The sequence below is a fragment of the Cervus canadensis genome, chromosome X, assembly GCF_019320065.1.
Source record: "Cervus canadensis isolate Bull #8, Minnesota chromosome X, ASM1932006v1, whole genome shotgun sequence".
Lineage (NCBI taxonomy): Eukaryota > Metazoa > Chordata > Mammalia > Artiodactyla > Cervidae > Cervus > Cervus canadensis.
The window spans coordinates 68,994,266-69,015,176 of NC_057419.1; the positions used below are offsets into that span (position 1 = coordinate 68,994,266).

A 20,911-nucleotide genomic window follows, 5' to 3' on the forward strand; every position below is an offset into this window, starting at 1 on the left:
TGGATTCTTATTTAAAGAGTACTATCTGGCATTCATGTTCAACAAACCTTGTTTATTTTATAATCATCTTACTGCGAATTTTACTGACATATCCAATTCTATGATGTGATTAACGTTTTATTATTTGAGAGACAGCTTGCCATTTCTTACAGGGTAAATATCACCTTACAGAATTTCCTTTTGATTAGCCGTTGGGCTCTTCTGCATAAAATTTGTAAATCCAAATTAAAAGCAAATGCTAGCGGAGGGATGGTTGAGGTGACGAAGCAACCGTTCTTTCCCATTGTGAAGGCATGTACTTGTTTTTCCCCTTTAAATGCTCATGAGAAATCTTTTCGGTAGGAATATTAAACAAACCTAGTATATCTTGTCTCTTCTCTTTTCCCCTAAGGCCTAGCCACACAGGGATGTAGAGATGTGCTGAGCTTAAGGATAGGCAGAAGATAAAAGAGATTGAATTCCTACAAAGCCATTCTGTGTCCTACTGCTCACTTCCCCCCAGGAGTAAACCACAAAATACACAAGCTCTTTTAGCTCTCACTTTTATGTAGTTTCCACTTGAGTTTTTCTCATCCTAAGAACCCAAGAAAAAAGAACAGCTTTCGTTAGCTGTTTGAAAATATGTTTTGGATGAAACAATATTTCTGTGGGCTTTCGTCCTTTAAATATTGTAGTTACTTGTTGTAGGTTAGCTTTTACTCTAAGCTTGCTAATGGTAAAGTACCAGCACATCATAATACTTACTTGATAAACCAAGGAAGCTTCTAGCCTGTGTTTCAACTATTATACTAAGAGGGAACAGGTTTGAGGTTGGCCAAACAAAAATATTAACTTCAAACTGGGATGTTTGAAGGTAATTCATAATTTTGAAATTTTGTGGATGTACTGGAGAGCTGGGGGCTGTGCGTGTGGGAGATCTCAACTGTTGTCACTGCCATCTGAAATAAATATCCCATTCAAACATTGAATTTCTGAGAGTTTAAAGTGTACATATGAGTAGGGAAAGCTTTCATGGATTGACTTTCTTGGGAACTTTTATTTCAATACAAGATAGGATTAAAATGATTAGATTTCTGAGATCAAAAGCTGTTGCAAGTGTTCAGCGCATTCATTCATTCTGTGAATCCACCTATTTGGGGCACCTGCTATCATTCAGGGGCTGCTTTTCTGCTCTACCCATTTCTAACACACAGTTGCTGTGTGATCCCAATTTTGATATATTTTGGGATCTGATGTCCACAGGGGATAGCTCTTTGGGCCCGCTCTATGTTTCTTAATGCTAAAACATTTATTGTATGATGGAGGTCATGTCCTATATATAAACTATTTTCCAAAGGATTACGTTCTGGCTTAGGAAAAAGTCACATGTCAGAACTGTATGTAAATTCTCATTTCTTACAGGGCTATAGTTTACTTAAACATTGTCACACTTTATATATACACAGTGCTGATTAACTTGATCCATAAAAGTAATAAATGTGCAGATTAGTGTACAGTAGAAGCAACCCGTCTGGGCAAGTAGGGAATCCATCTCTCCTCTTGAGAATTGGTACTGGAACTGGGTAGGTGGTTTAGTTGTACTAGCATCTACTTGATGCCACTTTTTGATTGCTGGAATTCTCTTCTTCCTCCTGTAGACCTTTTCAAGCAAGTGGCCAGTTCAACAGGATTTTGTGACCAGCGCAGACTGGGCCTCCTTCTACATGACTCTATTCAAATCCCAAGACAGTTGGGTGAAGTTGCATCCTTTGGGGGCAGTAACATTGAGCCAAGTGTCAGGAGCTGCTTCCAGTTCGTAAGTTATTCACCTTCTTGAGTAACATGTTTATTCTTGTGCATTTGGGGAATTAATGGAAAAACCACAGAACTGTAGTTTCTCACATTAGCTCTTCCATAGGCAGGTAGGTAGGGGATTTTTGAGGTTTGAAACCTCTGTGGGCAGTGGCTTCTGGAACTGTGGGATTGGGGAGAGAGGACAGTGCACAGGAAGGGAAAGAAGTCTGTGACCACAGCCAGAACCCCATGGGCTCCTAGGGTGTTGGTGGGAAAGTGAATCTGCAGTGATTCAGCTAGGAAGGAAATAAATCTCTAGCCAGAGACATCCTTTATAAAAAAAGAAAATGACCTCTGTAGGTGAGTTTCATGGTCTTACTTTTTTCCCTAACCTAATTCTGTCATCATAACCTTCATTTCAGTAACTGTTGGTAAACAGTTAACACAGATATCATTTTTTAAGCTTTCCTATTGAAATGCCAAAGAATGCTCAAACTACTGCACAACTGCACTCATCTCACATGCTAGTAAAGTAATGCTCAAAATTCTCCAAGCCAGGCTTCAGCAATACGTGAACCATGAACTTCCAGATGTTCAAGCTGGTTTTAGGAAAGGCAGAGGAACCAGAGATCAAATTGCCAACATCCTCTGCATCATCAAAAAAGCAAGAGTTCCAGAAAAAACATCTATTTCTGCTTTATTGACTATGCCAAAGCCTTTGACCATGTGGATCACAATGAACTGTGGAAAATTCTGAAAGAGATGGGCATACCAGACCACCTGACCTGCCTCTTGAGAAACCTGTATGCATGTCAGGAAGCAACAGTTAGAACTGGACATGGAACAACAGACTGGTTCCAGATAGGAAAAGGAGTACGTCAAGGTTGTATATTGTCACCCTGCTCATTTAACTTCTATGCAGAGTACATCATGAGAAACGCTGAGTTGGAGGAAGCACAAGCTGGAATCAAGATTGCCAGGAGAAATATCAGTAACCTCAGATGTGCAGATGACACCACCCTTATGGCAGAAAGTGAAGAAGAACTAAAGAGCCTCTTGATGAAAGTTGAAAGAGGAGAGTGAAAAAGTTGGCTTAAAGGTCCACATTCAGAAAACTAAGATCATGGCATCTGGTCACATCACTTCATGGCAAATAGATGGGGAAATAGTGGCTGACTTTATTTTTTGGGGCTCCAAAATCACTGCAGGTGGTGATTACAGCCATGAAATTAAAAAATACTTGCTTACTCCTTGGAAGGAAAGTTATGACCAACCTAGACAGCATATTAAAAAGCAGAGACATTACTTTGCCAACAAAGGTCCATCTAGTCAAGGCTTTGGTTTTTCCAGTAGTCATGTATGAATGTGACAGTTGGACTATAAAGAAAGCTGAGCACCGAAGAATTAATGCTTTTGAAGACTCTTGAGAGTCCCTTGGACTGCAAGGAGATCCAACCAGTCCATCCTAAAGGAGATCAGTCCTGGGTGTTCATTGGAAGGACTGATGTTGAAGCTGAAACTCCAGTACTTTGGCCACCTGATGCAAAGAGCTGACTCTTTGGAAAAGACCCTGATGTTGGGAAAGATTGAGGGCAGGAGGAGAAGGGGACGACAGAGGATGAGATGGTTGGATGGCATCACCGACTCGATGGACATGTGTTTGGGTAGGCTCCAGGAGTTGGTTATGGACAGGGAGGCCTGGCGTGCTGCGATTCATGGGGTCGCAAAGAGTCGGACACGACTAAGTGACTGAACTGAACTGAACTGATTGTAGTTTTGACATTCATCTATTCTTCCAGGGGCTGGATGCTGCCTATCCATAGGCTTACAACCAAGTCGGAGCTTCATACTTCCATTAATGTCTGTCAGTAGGTTGGCACACTCCTGTCCATTCTCTTTTGCATCCTGCTCCAAGTGCCTTTTCTGCACCATCATCCATGTCCCCAGAAATAGCCTCTTCCTCCCAAATGACGTCATTTCATGGATAGCCATTTAGGTTGTTCCCCCTTTTTGGTAGGATAGATAATGCTGCAGTGAACATCTTTATGCAGTTAGCTCTTTTCTTTGATTCAAGTTTTTCCCTTAGGATACATTCTCAGGAATGGGATTACCAGATATAAACAGTTTTGTAGCTTTTGATACATATTACCACATGGCTTTTGGTCAAAAGTTGTTCCTATTTGTAATACCACCAGCACTCAAGGAAGAGATATTTGCAGTTTTACATTATTTGCAGTGTCCTTAACATTTTTTAAATCCTAAGAACTACAGGTGTATGGGGTTTCTCATTCCATTCTAATCTCATTACCGACAGAACTAGGTGAATAACTGGGTTAGACCTGTATATAGTCTTACCACAGACTCAGATAAAACTATAGAAGGCTTCGTGGGCATAACATTTACATATTTAAAGCAGTTTTAGCATTCATTGAATAGCTAACTGGGCAGATTAAAGAAATGCACATATACGAAGCCTGCTTACATATACTGTTCGGATTGTTTTGCCCAAATTATGGCAAATTAACTATAAAAATAAAACAGATGTGGAGAAATACATGTATTTTTTCCACCTCATGCTCAAATCTCCCAAAACATGAATAGACTATCACTTTCTCTGGGTTTTTTCTAATGTGTTGCTGTATTAGCATTTCTCCTCCAGAACATAGACACAAGTAACTCCCATACAATGAGTATGAATGACCACAAATAATCCAGATTCATTTTTTTTCCAAATCCTATTGCAAAACAACTTGCAGTGACCTACTTTTTCTCCCTCAGTATTGTTTTCTCTTTAGTCAAGTTTCAATGACTTTTTAGTCTTACTGTGAAACACACACATACAGAGTGTTAATATACACATACATATATATGTACAGTTGTGTGTGTCATGTGACTGGGGTTGAGTGCAAGGGTCAGAGCACACACCTGCCGACAACCATCTGTATTCAGTGATGGTTCCTGCCTTGAAGTCAGGTGAGCTGGCCTCAGAGCCGCTGCAGCCATTGTCCCGTTACCTTGCAGGACTGACATTGCCACCTCCCCTGGACTCTGGTTCTCGCTGTCTATTATTTTTTTTTAATCTGACATATAACATGTAAATTGAAGGTGTGGGACATGTTGATTTGATACATTTCTATATTGTAATATGATTGCCATTGTAGCAGTAGTTCACACTATCAGGTCATAGAATTACCATTTCTCTTTCATGGTGTGAAGAAGTAAGCTCTAGCCTTTGACTGTCTTGAACTTGGGGGTCAGGACCAGGGGCTCCTGAGCAGAAACTCTGCTTTCCATTGGGCCATCCTCTCATCAGGAGGCAGGTCTGTCCCTGTCAGCCCGTTGCATTCTGCTGTGGGATACCTGCTTTCTTCACTCACCTGCTGCCTCTCGTTTCACCACATCCTTGTAACAGCTACACTCTATTCTCAGCATTAGAACCCTGGCAGCTCAGACAGTAAAAATATTTGCCTGCAATGCAGGACACCTGGTTTCAATCCCTGGGTTGGGAAGATCCCTTGGAGAAGGGACTAGTAACCCACTCCAGGCAAATAGCAAGTATTCTTTCCTGGAGAATCCCATGCACAGAGGAGCCTGGCGGGCTACAGTCCATAGGATTGCAAAGGGTTGGACACGACTAAATGACTAAGCTCGCACACTCACTGTGTGACACCATCCTTAGAAATCTCCCATTTCTTTCCCTGGTTCAGGGAATAGCTCCTGATTTCTCTGCTTCACTCTCAGACCTTTCCTGATCTGTCTCCATAGCTGCCCATGGTTTGCTTTCACTACCAAGTAACAGCTTCTCACTACTACATTTGTACTGACCACGCTTGTGTACATAATATTGTTATGACTGCTACTGATGATAGTATTTTTTACCTTTGTTTGCACAGTTCTCTCATTTAAATCTTCCGCAACCTTTTGAGGAGAATAGAATTGGCAGGCTTGGGTTCAGGGTTGTTTTTATTGTTGTTTCAGTAGGTGAACAGTTTATCAGTGGCCCCTGCATTGCATTTCTTCAGCTGGTGGGAGAGTCTGATTCCTAGTCCAGCGAGCACTTTCCTCTCCTCCCTGCTGGGCCATTTTCCTTCTCATCCCCAAATATGCTCTTTTAAAATTTTTTTCTATTTCTCTCATTTATATTTGGCTGTGCCTGGTCTTCACTGCTGCATAGGCTGTTTTCTAGTTGTGGCGAGTGGGGGCTTCTCGTTGCAGTGACTTGTCGCAATGGCTTCTCTTGTTGCACGGCACGGGTTCTAGGCACATGGGCTTCAGTAGTTGCAGCTCCCAGGCTCTAGAGCACAGGCTCAATAGTTGTGGCACAGGGGCTTAGTTGCCCCACAGCATATGGGATCTTCCCAGACCAGGGATCAAACCTGTGTCTCCTGCATTGGCAGGCCGATTCTTTACCAATGAGCCACCGGGGAAGCCCAATACACTCTTTTTGATATTAAGGCTCTCCAGCTTCCCAAGGTGAAATAACAGGCATATTTTCTAAATATGCTAAATTATAAGATGCTAAATACAAGATGCTAAAATACAAGATGCCATAACAAAACAAGGAACATAGGAGCGTTGGGGAGAAGAGGATGCCTCATCTTAAGACGTTGAGTATTGGCTAACCGGATGTTGCTGGAAGAATATTGGGCACGTTCTATAGGTACAGAGCTAGGCAAGGTTTAGATGACTCAGATTTGGGAGCCCTCTCGCCTTGCTAGCCACTGGCAGTCTGCTTGAACAGATCCATTGTGAATTCTTCCTTCAGAATTGGCGTCCTCTCCCCGTCAGCCTTTTCCTCAGCCAGGAGCTCTGGCGTCACCTTGCCTTTCGGAAGCTGTGTGGCTTGCATGAAAATTCAATGTTTGCTGTAGAGAAAGATAGCAGGAGTGAACAATGCCCTCTGCCCTTTGTTTGAAGCATTTAAGACCTTGGGAATGGGGCCGGGCTGGTGGCTTGAGCCAGCCGGCGCTCAAAGGCTGCTCAGTGTACCAGCCTCAGGAAGCGAATGGCAGTAAAAGTACTTGTTTCTCTTACAAATACATTCCCTGCCTCACAGAAGAAGTTGACTTCAGTCTACACTCTTTTTATGTCCTTTGTCTTCTTGTCACTGACTCGAAAACTTCCTTCTTTTCAAGTTGGTAAATGTCAGCTTCTGGCTCAAGAGAAGGGCCTGGCAGACACAGGAGGAAAGTGGTGTTTGCACATGTGGTGCCCGCTGGGTGATCTTTTTATAGGTTTCCTATATACTTAATACCATGGAACTGTTCAATTAGAGTGGTTAAAATAGTACATTTTATGGTATGTGTATCTTACCACCATAAAAAAAAACTGGAAAAAAAAACACAAAAACTTTTTAAAAGAAAGAGGAAAATAAATCCCCAAGTCCAAATAAAATGCTTTGCCTATTTTAAAATCAGTGTAGGTCCATCAAGGTATTATCCATGAAGCCCAGAAATGAAGTCATGCCTATGGATTTTAAAAGAGAAAATTCACTATCAATGTATGGGTTTGACAGTAGTATCTTCAGTGATATTAAATGGGGAAACAGATCTGTTTCTACCTTCCAAGGATATGACAGTCAACGTGTGTACTGGGAAAACGACTCATTTGGGCAGTAGTAGACTTGAAGATTTGAAACTAGTTTGTTTTGGAAATACAGCTTCAATTAGTGCATCATCGGGTTGATTGGCTCTCATATTCCATGAAACTATCCCTGTTGACACAATAGATCGATCCTGCAACCACAGGAAGGCCAGATCTACTCCTGGCAGTGAGTCACACAGAGCACCTTAAGGAGCGTAAGACATTGTCCACATCCCTCTTTTTTCAGATGAGAAACCAGAAAAGCAGAGTGAATATATTCTTCATTCTGCAGTTTTATTTATGTCAGAATGAGACATCAGGTCCAAGTTCCCTGTGTTCCAAGCTAGTATTTCCTTCTGCTAAACCATCTGAGTAGAAATAAATGGCTGTAACCAATTCAAATACTAGACTGAGCTAAGGAAGTATTTATAAATAGTCTTTTATATGAATTTTAGGTTATAATAGGATATGTGGATAAATGAATACTCCTACCCCTGCCCCAACACACGTGTATACACACACACACACACACACACACACACACTCTATGATCTTTATTGAAAATACTCTAATCCCAATTACAGGTATCTAAGTTCTACCTCCAGATGAAATCAAATAATGTTTCCTCTTAGCTGGGAAGAACTTCACACTTTTAAGTGACTCCAGAGAGTCATGTATCTGTAAATTGGTACTTGGCAGTACCCTGAGAGGTACTCACCTCCCCCCCTCCCCTGATAGTCTTTGTAACATCTTCTTCTGTAAACATTTTAAGGACTTCATTGTTTAGATAGAATTGAGTGCATCAAGTTTGTATTCAGTATGCTTCACCTGCAAGAGCTTGCATGTCAAAATCTGTTTATTTTACATCTGTTTTCTGCCTCCCGTTGTATTTATGCATTCAAAATGAATAAGTTGCTTTTTCATCTGTCCTCTGGATTTTTATATTCATATGACAAAAATGAATATCATCTCAGCACAGTTGCTGTAACACAGAAATGGGAATAAATTACAGCCTCAATTGTTGAGAACAAGTGTGTATGTGTATGTAAATAGCAAATCATTGCAGGACATCTGGAGTAGTGAGTGGCAGAGTGGTTAGGCATGTAGGTCCTGAAGTTGACTGCCCATATTCAAATACCAGCTCTGCTATTTGCTGGGAGTGCAACCTTGGACACATTTCTTGAGCTTCCTGGCCCCTAAGTATCTGGAGCACTTTGGAGGGTTAAATGAGCTAATACAGGTGGGGCACTTAGCGTGGTGGGCACATGTTATTCGCTCAGTCATGTCCGACTCTTTGTGACTTCATGGACCATAGCCTGCCAGGCTCCTCTGTCCATGGGACTTCCCAGGCAGGGATACTGAGTGAGTTGCCATTTCCTTCTCCAGGGGATCTTCCTGACCCAGGGATCGAACCCTGGTCTCCTGCATTTCAGGCAGATTCTTTATTCTGAGCCACCAGGGAAGCAGTAGGTACTTAACTGAGCCTTAGTTATGATTATCTAAAGTGTATTTTGGGCTTCCCAGATGGCACTAGTAGTAAAGAACCTGCCTGTCAATGCAAGAGACGTAAGAGACACAGGTTCAATCCCTGGGTTGGGAAGATCCCCTGGAGGAGGTCATGGCAACCCACTCCAGTATTCTTGCCTGTGAATCCAATGGACAGAGGCACCTGGTGAGCTACAGTTCATAGGGTCACAAACTCAAACACAACTGAGGCAACTTAGCACACACAAAATGTCTTTTAACATGAGAATAGCCCACCAAGATGAACAATTCCTTTTGCCCACAACTAAGCATCTGTAGATTAGATTCTAGAGAATCTTGAAATGGTGTTAAAATACCATGCCAAGACACTTGTTAACTAGTTTGACAGCCTTCTTCATGCCAGTTGATCACATCTTATATTTTCCATCCTTAAAATAACTCCTGAAATTCCACTTTGCTTAGGTTTCTTTGGGCTGTTTGTTGAGTAATCAAAATATGGACCCTTTGGTCCCATCAACATTCCTTTTACACCCATTTGGATGGATGGGTATGGTATAAGTTTCTAGGACTTGGTATATATAAGCAGTCAGTATGTATAAGCAATATGTATAAGCAGAGGTAGCATCACCAAGTTTCTACTGGGCCTGCTGATGGACACAGAATTCCTGCAGACTTTTAGGAAATCTTTTATCAGGGTATTATCAGCATTATCTTAAGTCAACTATTGGTTTTTATTGCTATTATTTTTTTCTGTTTTGACTATAAGCTTTGGTGAGTTTACCTTCATAATTATCTATTTAATATGTCATGGTTTATGTGCTTAAATTTCTCCATGTGGAGTGATGGGTATTTTTTCCACCAGCTTTTAAAGATAGGTTTATAATGGAATTGAAACCTGTTTCATTTATATACCTCTTGCTAAGGAAAAGCACTTGTCATTCTGTTTCTTCTTTTCACCCTTCTAAAGGAGTAGTCTTTGTTAGAATCAATTTTTTCCATCCTTCTGCCCTCCTTCCCTGTATCCCTTCCTCCCTCCTTTCCTACAAAAGCTGAAGCAGAGGTTCTAATGAAAAAAACCTTTTTTTTTTTTTTTGAGAGCCATGCCTGCATTTGGGAGAGTATTCAGTATTCTGGACTCCCTCTGATTAGTTCACCATTAATTCTAATTCACATTGATAGGTACCCCCAAATCTCATGTAAACAAGGAGACATGAATTCAACAGTTACCATTTTCTTCTTTCCCATCTTTGCCACTGGCTTGTAAAATGGATTTATTTAAATCTTTCTTTTTACATAGATTATGTAAGATGAATTAAAGTGCAAAAATCTTCTTGGGATACCCTTATCTTTTATCTAGGGTCATTAGTATGTCTGGGTGCATTAACAACTAAAGGTGGGTTTTTGTTTTGTTTTGTATTTTTCTTTGGGTTTTGGAGGAGGGGCTGACATTTGATAAAATAGGGAAATTTTTTTTTCTGATTTCCTTTTTTTAGCTACATTACAAAATACAAAATAATTGTTATCTGAGTTTAGACAAATGTGTGTAGTTTTGTCACCACGACTCTAATCAAGACAGAACATTTCCGTCATCCCTAAAATGTCCTCTTGTTTTGTGGTCACCCCGCCTGTTCCCAGTCTGTGGAAACTACTCCTCTTGTGTTCTGTTCCTGTACTTATACCTTTTCCTGACCTGTATTTTAAATAACTGTAGGAGGCAGCTGTGAAAGAATTACTGTTAGATCTTGTTCTTGAGCATAATGTGTCCTGATACAGACTTGAGAAAGGTATACCATGATAACTCTGGGCAGATATGATTGCTCTACCATGAACCTGTGAAAGTTTTCTCTTAAATAAGAACTCTCTAGCATAAATTAATAATGTTGTGTATACTTACAGATAGGCATAGATTTAAAACTTGTGCTTCTGTTCCCGGGAGCCATGGTATTAATTGGTTTATTAGTCAGGTGGAGCGGGGAGCCTTAGGTCAGGACAGTTGTCCTTGAACATGTAAATGAAGAGTGGATAATCACCGTGTGTTAGTGTTTGGGGTTATTTTCTCTTTAAGGGGTGATTCACAGCCCTGATGAATATTTAGAGCAATGACTGCCGGCCTCCAACCTGCTCATTATCTTCAGAACTTTAAAGAAAATACTTGATTTCTACCGACGACAGCACTTACGGGAAGCCTCTTACTTCTTCTTGTCTCATGAACACAACTGTTGACCTCTTAATCCTGATTTCCAACAAGAAACATTTCTGGAAATGTGGGGCTTCTTTAACTCATTTTATGGCTGAAAAGTCAGTTGGGTATCTGGGCAAAGCACATATCTGCCAAGTTTGTGTGGGTGGGGGACACGTTAGAACAACGAAGCTACGAGAACAGGGAGGAAGTCGGTTTGGCATTTGGTTTGTGTTTTGTGAGGAAACTAGTCCTCACATTTTATACCATTGAGCTTTTTACATTTTATACCATTGATATTAATGCATTTCCCTCTCCCCTTTCACAGTCATCAGTTTCTTACCCTCTTGACTTCCTTGCCTGCCCCGTTACCCCCATGAAGGAGTGCCGGTGTTTTATTTTGAAAAAATTTCAAAAACAAAGAAGAGTTGGAAGGATAGTATGATCCACACCCATATGTCCTGTACGTCTCTCCACCCTGGTTGGCATTTTTGTCCCATTTACATTTCACTTTTCCCAAGTATGTATCTCTTTGAATGTTCACACACAAACACATCTTTCCCCTTTACCATTTAAAGGTAAAAGGCCATCATACCACAAAATATGAACCCCTGAGCACTTCACCATACATCTTTTTTGTAAAAAGACTTTCTCCTGCAAAAGTGCAATATTGTCACTACACACAAATTTAACACTGATTCTGCAAGACCATCTAGCATACAGTCCACATTGAAATGTCCCCATGCCTTCAGAATGTCTCTTATTTCTGGTTGTTTTCCTCCAGGATGCAGTCAAGGTCTTTGTCTGTCATTGGCTGGTCATGTCTGTGTCCTTTCACCTCATCTGAACAGTCGCCCAGCATTCTTTGTTTCTTCATTCATGACACTGACATTTTTGAAGAGTGCAGGCAGCTTTCTTGGAGAAAGTCCCATATTCTGGAGTCTTCTGCTTGTTTCTTTAGTTGAGATTCAGGTTGGTTCTTGATAGTGCTAAGAATGAATGGTATGGTGGTATCAGTCAGATATTGCTGTTGTAAAAGTATCCTTTTCTCCATGTAATTAGAAAGTTATTTTTGTGATATTTTGAGCACTTCTGAGCATTCTGTTCCTCAATAGCCTTTCACTGTATGGTGTGAGCCTCTGTTGATGATCCTTTCCTAATTCAGTGATTACCTTGGTGGTTGCCCAAAAGCAGTTTCCTAATTCTGCCCTGCTCTCTGCATGTGTTAGCTGGTTTTCTTCTGTCAAGAAGAGCTGCACTTTTCCCCTCTAATTTTCTGAGTGTCACTAAGGACATCCATGGTAGGTGGGCATGTACAAAGAATGGCACTTCTCCTGACTGAGTTGCCTTTGGGTACCATATTTGCCATGATGTTGCTGAAAACGCAAATGCATAGAATTGACCATCTTTTCCCCCCATAGCAGTATAAGCTAAGCATATGTCTGATAAATACATTTCCACATCAGCCAATTCTTTCATGGGACCAAATCATATAACATGACTTATGTGCTAATAAGGATTGAGAAACCCATAGGCTTTTCTGTTTCTTTTTTTCCTTTTCACTACCTCAGTTGACTTTAACCTGTACCTGTCAGTCCATGCAGCTCATATATGTCATAACGTCTAACAGTAGAAGGAAGGATTGTTGTTGTTCAGTCAGTAAGTTGTGTCTGACTCTTTGTGACCCCATGGACTGTAGCCCACCAGGCTACTCTGTCCATAGGATTTTCCATGAAAGAATACTGGTGTGGGTTGCCATTTTCTTCTCCAGGGGATCTTCTCTACCCAGGGATCAAACCTGAGTCTCCTGCATTGGCAGGCGAGTTCTTTAACACTGCGCCACCTGGGAAATGCCAGAGGGAAAGATTGTCGTCGTTTTTCAGTCGCTCAGTCATGTCCAACTCTTTGCCACCCCATGGACTGCAGCATGCCAGGCTTCCCTGTCCTTCACCATCTCCTGGAGCTTGCTCAGGCTCATGTCCATTGAGTCGGTGATGCCGTCCAACCATCTCGTCATCTGTTGTCCCCTTCTCCTCCTGCCCTCAATCTTTCCCAGCATCAGGGTCTTTTCTAATGAGTCAGTTCTTTGCATCAGGTGGCCGAAGCATTGGAACTTCAGCTTCGGCATCAGTCCTTCCAATGAATATTCAGGAGGAAAGATACATAATGCCAAAAAGAAGGAGGGAAAGGAAATGATCAGAAGAGATCAAAGCATGCATTTATCTCAGTGCCTTTTGAGTATTCACTTGTACCTTCATGTAGCTCTCAGTAGACTGGCACAAAATTCATTTCAGAATCTGGTATGCGGGCATTGTCTCACGTTGTCCGTATTTAGATATCAGAGCCTCTCACACTCTCGGACGAGTTGAAGTTTCAAAAGATTTTGGAAATCAGCCTTCATGTTCCCTTCCAATATCACTCTTTCCACCCATGTAAAGACTCCTTTATGCATACATATTTCAGTCTGAAAATATAAGATAATCTTGAGCTGTGTCTTTAACCTCTTTGAGCCTTTTTTCATCTGTAACATCAAGCAAAACAGATTACCTCAAGAGTTACTTATCCCCAGGTTGCTTTGATTATATGCTAAATGTTGTAAATGGAAAAAGCAGGAAGGGATATGGGTTACGGTGTATATTTCAAAGCTTGGGCATTATCAGCTAAGTCTTACCTGATCTTCTGGATAACAGTTCTTGTAACAGAGATGCAAAATACAGAAAACAGTCTTATATGTGTAGTGTGGCCTTTCACATGAGAGCAACTGTTCTCTGAATAGAAGTAGCCTAGACTAAGAACAAGAAGTGACAAAACATCATGTGACGCCTCATATAAATGATCCCTGCTGGCCCTACACTTGAGTTTCCTCAGCAACCCAAATGTAAAACACAAGGATCTTATGTCTAAGAAGATCAAAATGCCACCTCACCTTCCTTCTGTTTTATTTGTTACATGCAGGTTTCATATAATTTTATAGCATAATTTTTTTTTAGCATTTGATTTTCATAAAAATTGGGATCGTTTGGAAGACGCATCATTAATATTCTTTACAACTTGTTCTTGTTCCTCCTTTTATGTTCGTTGCTAGTGCAGACTTCTCTCTTATGTAAAATATTCCACTGATGCCCTTGGTAGATTTAGAGGTTGTTAAAGAAATCGTAATAACAGCTCAGGGAACAGTCAGGAACTGCCTGTCCTATGCCGTGTGACCCCAGCTAGCTGTTCTCCTTGTAGTTCTAAATCTTTGTGTACAGACTATAATTCACAGAACAGTTGTGATCAATTTAAATTCAGCAAATCTTTTCTAACACTAGGGCTTTTTGCAATCAGGGCCAGAAAAGTTGGGTTGTCAGCTATTAATGCTATAACCTATTAGCGACAGCAGCGATATTGAAATGGCTCTTTGAAATGGCTATTTGAAAGGGAACATTTTACTAGTGAAAACAGATGAAAATGGCCTGGGAGGAGAGATTAACCTTTTTAAAATATCTCTGGTTTGTCCCCAGTATTTTCTATAAATTTACCTTATTCTTTCAATAAGAATGTTTGGAAAATCTATTCATGCATATGAATGCATGCAATATTTATATATTTAGTTATTTTTTTAAATGGACAGGAACTCTACTGAATAAATGAAAGCACACACACACACTTGTACTAGCTGACTGCTTTAACCTTGCTTGAGTTAATTATTTGCCATGAATAAATAGATTTTTGTTACTTGCCATGAGATGCATTACGTGGAGTTTCTATTTGAAAAGCACCCTGATTTCAAATCAAGGTCTACAATTTTAGCATGTTCCCTTGTGACTTCTTGTTTGGGCTTCTTGAAATTTACTAGTCCTTTTTCTTCCCTCACTCAGTAATAGGTAAATATATATGTTTAGATGAAAAATTTTTAAATTGAGGTATAATCGACATATACCCTGGTATAAGTCTAATGCACAACGTTAAAGAAATTTTAATTGCAGTATAATTGACATAAAACATTTGGCAGTTTAATGTACAGTGTGTTGATTTGACACATATATTGCAACATGAGTACCACCCTAGTGTTAGCTAACACCTCTCCCACGTCACATAATTACCACTTCTCTTTTGTGGTAAGAACAATTGAGATCTAGTCTCTTAGCAACTCTGAAGTTTATAATGCAGTACTGTTGGCTATAATCACTATACTATGTATTAGGTCTCTAGAACTTACTTATCTACCAGCTGTAAGTCGATAATCTCCCCGTTTCCCCTACCCCCAGTCGCTCATAACCACCATTCTACTCTGTTTTGGGGAGTTCAGGTTTTTTATATTCCACATAGAAATGATATTGTACAGTATTTGTCTTTTTCTGTCTAAGTTATCTCACGTAGCATAACGCCCTCATGGCCCTTCTATATTGTCAAAAATGGCAGGATTTCCATCTTACAGCTGAGTGATATTCTCCTATATATATGCACACCACGTCTTTTTTTTTTTTTTACCCATTCATCCATTGACAGACACTTAGGTTGTTTACCCGTCTATTGTGAATAGCCAAGAAGATTGAAGCACATATCCCTTCAATATCCTGTTTTCATCTCCTTTGGCTATATACCTAGAAATGCAATTGCTAGATTGCGTGGTTGTTCTATTTTTAATTTTTTGAGGCACCTGCATACTGTTTTCCATAATGGCTAAGCCAAATTACATTCCCACCAACAGTGCACAAATGTTCTCTCTTCTCCAGCCTCACCAATGCCTATCTCTGTGTTCTTGATGGTAGCCATTCTAATAGGTGTCGAGCAGCATCTCATTTGTCTCTCCAGTGTTAACCAGCGTACCCTTTGTCTCACAGGCAGTAATTGAACAGGCCTATCATAGCTTCTCGGTTTCTCTGTTCCCGAGGAGTGCTGCCTGCCTGTTAGGTGCCCTGTAGCATTTAGTTAATCATAGTGGAGCCATGTTGGTTTCTTAGTTTTGACACATGAACCATGGCAATATAAGCTGTTAACATCGGGACATAGTTTCTCAGTCTTAGCACTACTGACATGTTGGCCTGGATGAGTCTTTGTATTCTCCAAATCCAGAAATAGACTATGGATTAGCCTCTTGCATGTAGCAGACAAGCCAACAGAGGCCATTTACTTTAAAAACTATTTAAAAGAAACTTATTTTGTCTTCTATTTCTTAGACAACCCTTATAAACTTATTGTTTTTTGCTCTTTAAGATGCCTATACAGGTTTTTTTTTTTAATTCTAACCTCATTCAGATATTATAACCCTTCCTTTTATCACTATTTATTGTGATCACAGTTTAATTCCCATTCATCATTCAATTCACCAAACCTTCATGGAAGGCATAGAAACATAGTTCCTGTCTCTAAATAACCTGCAACCTAGGAGAGAAACAAAGGAGGTTTAGACAGGTATTGTTTCCAGAACAAAAAGTGGTTCCTTTTTATCATCTGAGAACTACTGGGTACAATCTCTTCCATAATGTTTGCTTTTCTATATACGAATTTTTTTCAGTTTATTCACAACTGACATGGTTTTTCAAAAGCCTGACAATGGGGATGCCAGTTACCTTCTCTTTAAAACGTGGTGTGTGTGTTTATGGTGGTTGGGGAGCAGGGCTTGCTGAGAAACCCTCTCATCTCCTTTCTTCTGTGGCTAGGAACTGGTTCTGTTAGCCTGTTGTTGTTCAGTTGCTAAGTTGTGTCCAACTCTTTGTGACCCCATGGACTGCAGCACGCCAGGCTTCCCTGTCCTCCACTATCTCCCAGAGTTTGCTCAAACTCATGTCCATTGAGTCAGTGATGCCATCTAACCATCTCGTCCTCTGCCACCCCCTTCTTTTGCCCTGAGTCTTTCCCAGCATCAGGGGCTTTTCCATGAGTCGGCTCTTGGCATCAGGTGGCCAAAGTATTGGAGCTTCAGCTTCCGATGAATATACGGGGTTGATTTTCTTTAGAATTGACTGGTTTGACTGTTAGCCTGAGAGAAAAGTAAGTATTCAGGTTGACACCCTGGCAGCCATTTGAAGCCCAGCCCTTCAGTTCCAAAGGGTTTCTGGAAGGCGCAACAGGAAAGAAACCAAAAAGATACTCTAAACCGTGGCAAATCCCCCAACTCCCAACCTGCCACGTAATGTCCTTTGAAATTATTATACTGCTAATTGCATCCCTTGGCTAGTCATTCACTGTCTCTGTACATTGTTAAGATGACATTTGTATAAAGCCAGCGTGTGATGCACTGGAAGGCAGAGGCAGCGACTGCAGTGGATTCCTTCCCTCACCTCTGTGCTGTGGGTAGTTGCTGACAGGAGAGAACCAAGAGAAGGAACAGAGACCCAAGATACTTGCACACGGTGGCTGTCACACTGGAAGGAGCTACGGTAGCCTTGCTCTGTGTGTGTGCACACCATAAAAGTGGAAAGAGGAGACACTGCCGAAAGCAAAGACAAAACCCAGGGCTGAATGGCCCATTCTGAATTTTTGCTGATGGTTTGACACTGGTGTTTAGGGGCAAGGTCAAGGTCATCCTCAATAGCGAGAGAAGCTATGAGGCGTGGATGCGGGTCAGCAGATAATGGCACCTGCAAGGATGACCTCAATCCATTGTCATCATACCTGTCTTTTGACCTCAACAGCTTCCTGACATTTCAGGCTAACCTCTTGTTTTCTAGAGTGATCACAATATAATTTTAGCTGGGTTTTATTCTAGTGCTTTTAGCTCTCCTATAGACACTTGGCCTGGTTTTGAATTCTTCCTTTCTTTATCACCAGACAAAAGGAAAGGGAATATGCCACTAGGATACAGAATTGTTGGTAGTAAAAATGAAAGATCAAAACAGAATGAGAATGTGAATCCCTGTACCTTGTCTTCAGTGCTGTCGGCACAGGCGAGCAGTTTTGAAAGAGCCAAAATGATGGATCTTGCATCTTAGGAGGAAGAAAGAACCTTGAGAATTTCCCGCCTTTAAGCACAGGAGAATCTGTGGTCTTTTGAAAGAGGAGAACATTCTCTAGCTTCCCTTGTTAATTTCCACTAATGCTTTAACAACTATCAGCATCAGAAAATGCTTCCGTATGAGTTACAGCCTAAATTCTTCATGCTGCTTAAGCCTGTTTCTTCTTCTTCTGTCCTCGGTGGAGAAATCGAACAGCTGGTCATAGGCCCCTATGCAAGAGCCATTCACATAATGGAAAACTGTTATTAAATTGCCCCTTCAGCCAGTATTTCTTGCATATTCTCGTGTGTGTGTGTGTTTCATGGCTGAATAATCCCCATTCCCTTAAGCTGTTCTCATAGGTCTTTCAAGCTCTTTAATTATCGCTGTGCCTTTCTGCCAAGCCTTCTCTAAGTTCCAGGTCAGGACTTAGCTTTAGCCACTAGAACTAGACACCGTTTTCTAGTCCCGAGGATAATGCAGTGATTGCTTCACACTGTATTTGTTAGGCCTTTCATTATACATCACAGACATGGTCAATTTTTTTTTCTCTTTATTTTGGGCACCTACATTTGTTGCTGACTCATGGTCAGATTTTTTTTTTCTGTCTTCCACAGTGAACAGAAGCTTTCTGTTAAAATTATGCTTTCTGTAATAAGCCTGAATTCTTTCTTTGTAGCATGTCATTGAATCTATCATTAAAGAAACTATCCTTTAAACAAGTCAGGGAAACATATATAGGTTCAGATTAGTCAACAATAAACCCCATGTTTTACATCAGAATGAATTAGTAATGCTTTTTTCAATTTGCTGTCTTTCTGTGATAGTTTTTGTCCTAGCTCCAGATGGTTATTTTGATAAATTTAGTTTCTGGACCAGTGGAGCAAGAGATTGTTATAGGACTTATTGTAACCGGAACTTGCAGTTCTTTTGACACAATCTCTCATTGTATCTTTGCTTACCAGATGAAGAAACACTTAGAGACTAAATAATAATATAACTAGAGGGAGTCACAGTCCACCAACCAGAGAGGGCTGGCTTCTGGCTTTGTGCTGACCAGAGGTGCAGTCTGTAGTGGTGTGGCCCACCTTTGACCTTGGCCTGTTAAATTTTTTCACTAGTGACCTTTGGGTAAAGGCAGAACACATATTTTATTTATTTATCTTAAAATATCTGTTAATTATTTATTTATTTGGCTGTGCTGGGTCTTAGTTGTGGTGTGTGGGATATGTAAAGTTGTGGTATGGGAACTCTCAGTTGTGGCATGTGGGATCTAGTTCCCTGACCAGGGACCGAACCTGGGCCCCCTGCATTGGGAATGTGGAGTTTTAGTCACTGGACGAGCAGGGAAGTCCCCAGAAAATGTATATTTAAATGTAAAAATTACAGAATTGGGGAGAATGACTAACCCATGAGCTGTAAGAGTCAGGATCCTTAAAGATACAGATGAGCTGATGCAATGGGCTAAAACTAACAGGAAAGTCCTTGACGGAAGTAGAAGGAAATACATCCCAAAAGAATATATACAAAACAGCGGAATCACTGGAAACAGCCGAACAGTATTTTTTATCATACCCAACAATGCATTAGTACTTTGGGGGTGCTCACCAGTCTTATAACATAAGAACAATGATAAATGTCCCAGGATCACTGAATAATTAGTGTGAGAAATTCTAAGGTCAAACAAGGTTTAATGTTTCCTTACTGACAACCAACCCAGCTTTTAGTATGTTAGCGTGCATTAAGCGACAGATAGAATGCACAATGTTTCCTTAATTAATTTGACCTTCTCTTCATAAAAGATCTGGCTGGGTCATTGATCTTCTGGACACACTGGGAAACACTGACCCAGAGATTTTAGTGGCGTGGAAGTGCTGTGGGAGCCTATAGTGCAGAACAAAAGAAAGTCATCCAATTATACTGTCCAGAGAGATGGCAGTACCACTCACAGCACATCATTTTTTGGAGAACAGAGTTCTAAAGGACAATGGCAAACCATGTGTCATATGAGGAAGAAATAAGAGAAATAGGGATGAAGGGCCATGGACAGACATGACAGCTCTGGTAAAATTTTGAGAGATTTGTGAAGGCTTGAGAACTTCGATGTTTCTGGTCAGATGTATAGTAATAATGACATAATGATAGCAAACAGTGACGTGGCTCTCGCTATGTGCCAGTGTTCAAGTGTCTTTCACTGAAATATTAAAGCAGCCCTACAAGGTAAGTCCTATAAATAGTTCCCACTTCATGGCAGAGGAAAATTGAGACACAGAAAGATAAAGTTACTCTCCCAGAGTAACACAATCAGTGGCAAAACTGGGATTTGAACTCTTGTGGTTGGACTCTGGAGCCTCTCCTCCTGTTGGCTGTGCTGATGGATTTCAGCTCAGTTTTATGAAGCACTTGTGACAAGGGTACTTGTACACAAATGTTCAAGATCGTCCATGGAGGATGTTTGCTTCCTCACATGGATGGTTATTATATGGAGGCTATGGGAACACACTGGCATTGGATAAGTTGGACATGGTGACTGTCAAAAGTCTTACAGCTCTGTAGTGCCATTCCAAAAGGAGGAATTCAGGTCCATGGTCCCTTTCATCGTCAGGTTCTGTAATTCTTTTTTAGCTTTTAAGAAAATGTTCACAAAGTACATTACCTCTGTGATAGCACTCTATCTAGAACTAAGTACTCAACAGAGGCTTTTGATCAGTAGCTTGAATTTATGCCACTTTGCAGCTAGGAATTCAAGGTTAAACAGCTCATTATAATGTTGCTGAGTTGATAATTGGGGGTTACTCCTGGAGTACTGCCGAAGTGGTGAGTGTTACAAGCCCACTGACCCTACTCTTATCTGCCTAAAGTGTGAATACATTCTTTATTGGCACATCACATTCCAAGAAAAGCACCATGAGTTTGCAGTTCATATACTCATTGTGTGTATGATCCTAAATATCCCATCATATATTCAGTG

The 20,911-nt window shown here is 40.7% G+C and overlaps 1 protein-coding gene across 14 annotated transcripts in view; it reads left to right on the forward strand.

Annotated features, from left to right (window-relative positions):
* DMD (dystrophin) overlaps positions 1–20,911 on the forward strand; it is a 2,532,480-nt gene that overhangs the window by 2,435,090 nt on the left and 76,479 nt on the right. For all 14 annotated transcript variants that reach the window (XM_043457704.1, XM_043457699.1, XM_043457698.1 and 11 more), the window contains one exon: positions 1,638–1,795. In XM_043457704.1, the coding sequence (XP_043313639.1) occupies positions 1,638–1,795 (158 nt within the window). The remainder of the gene's footprint in view (positions 1–1,637; positions 1,796–20,911) is intronic.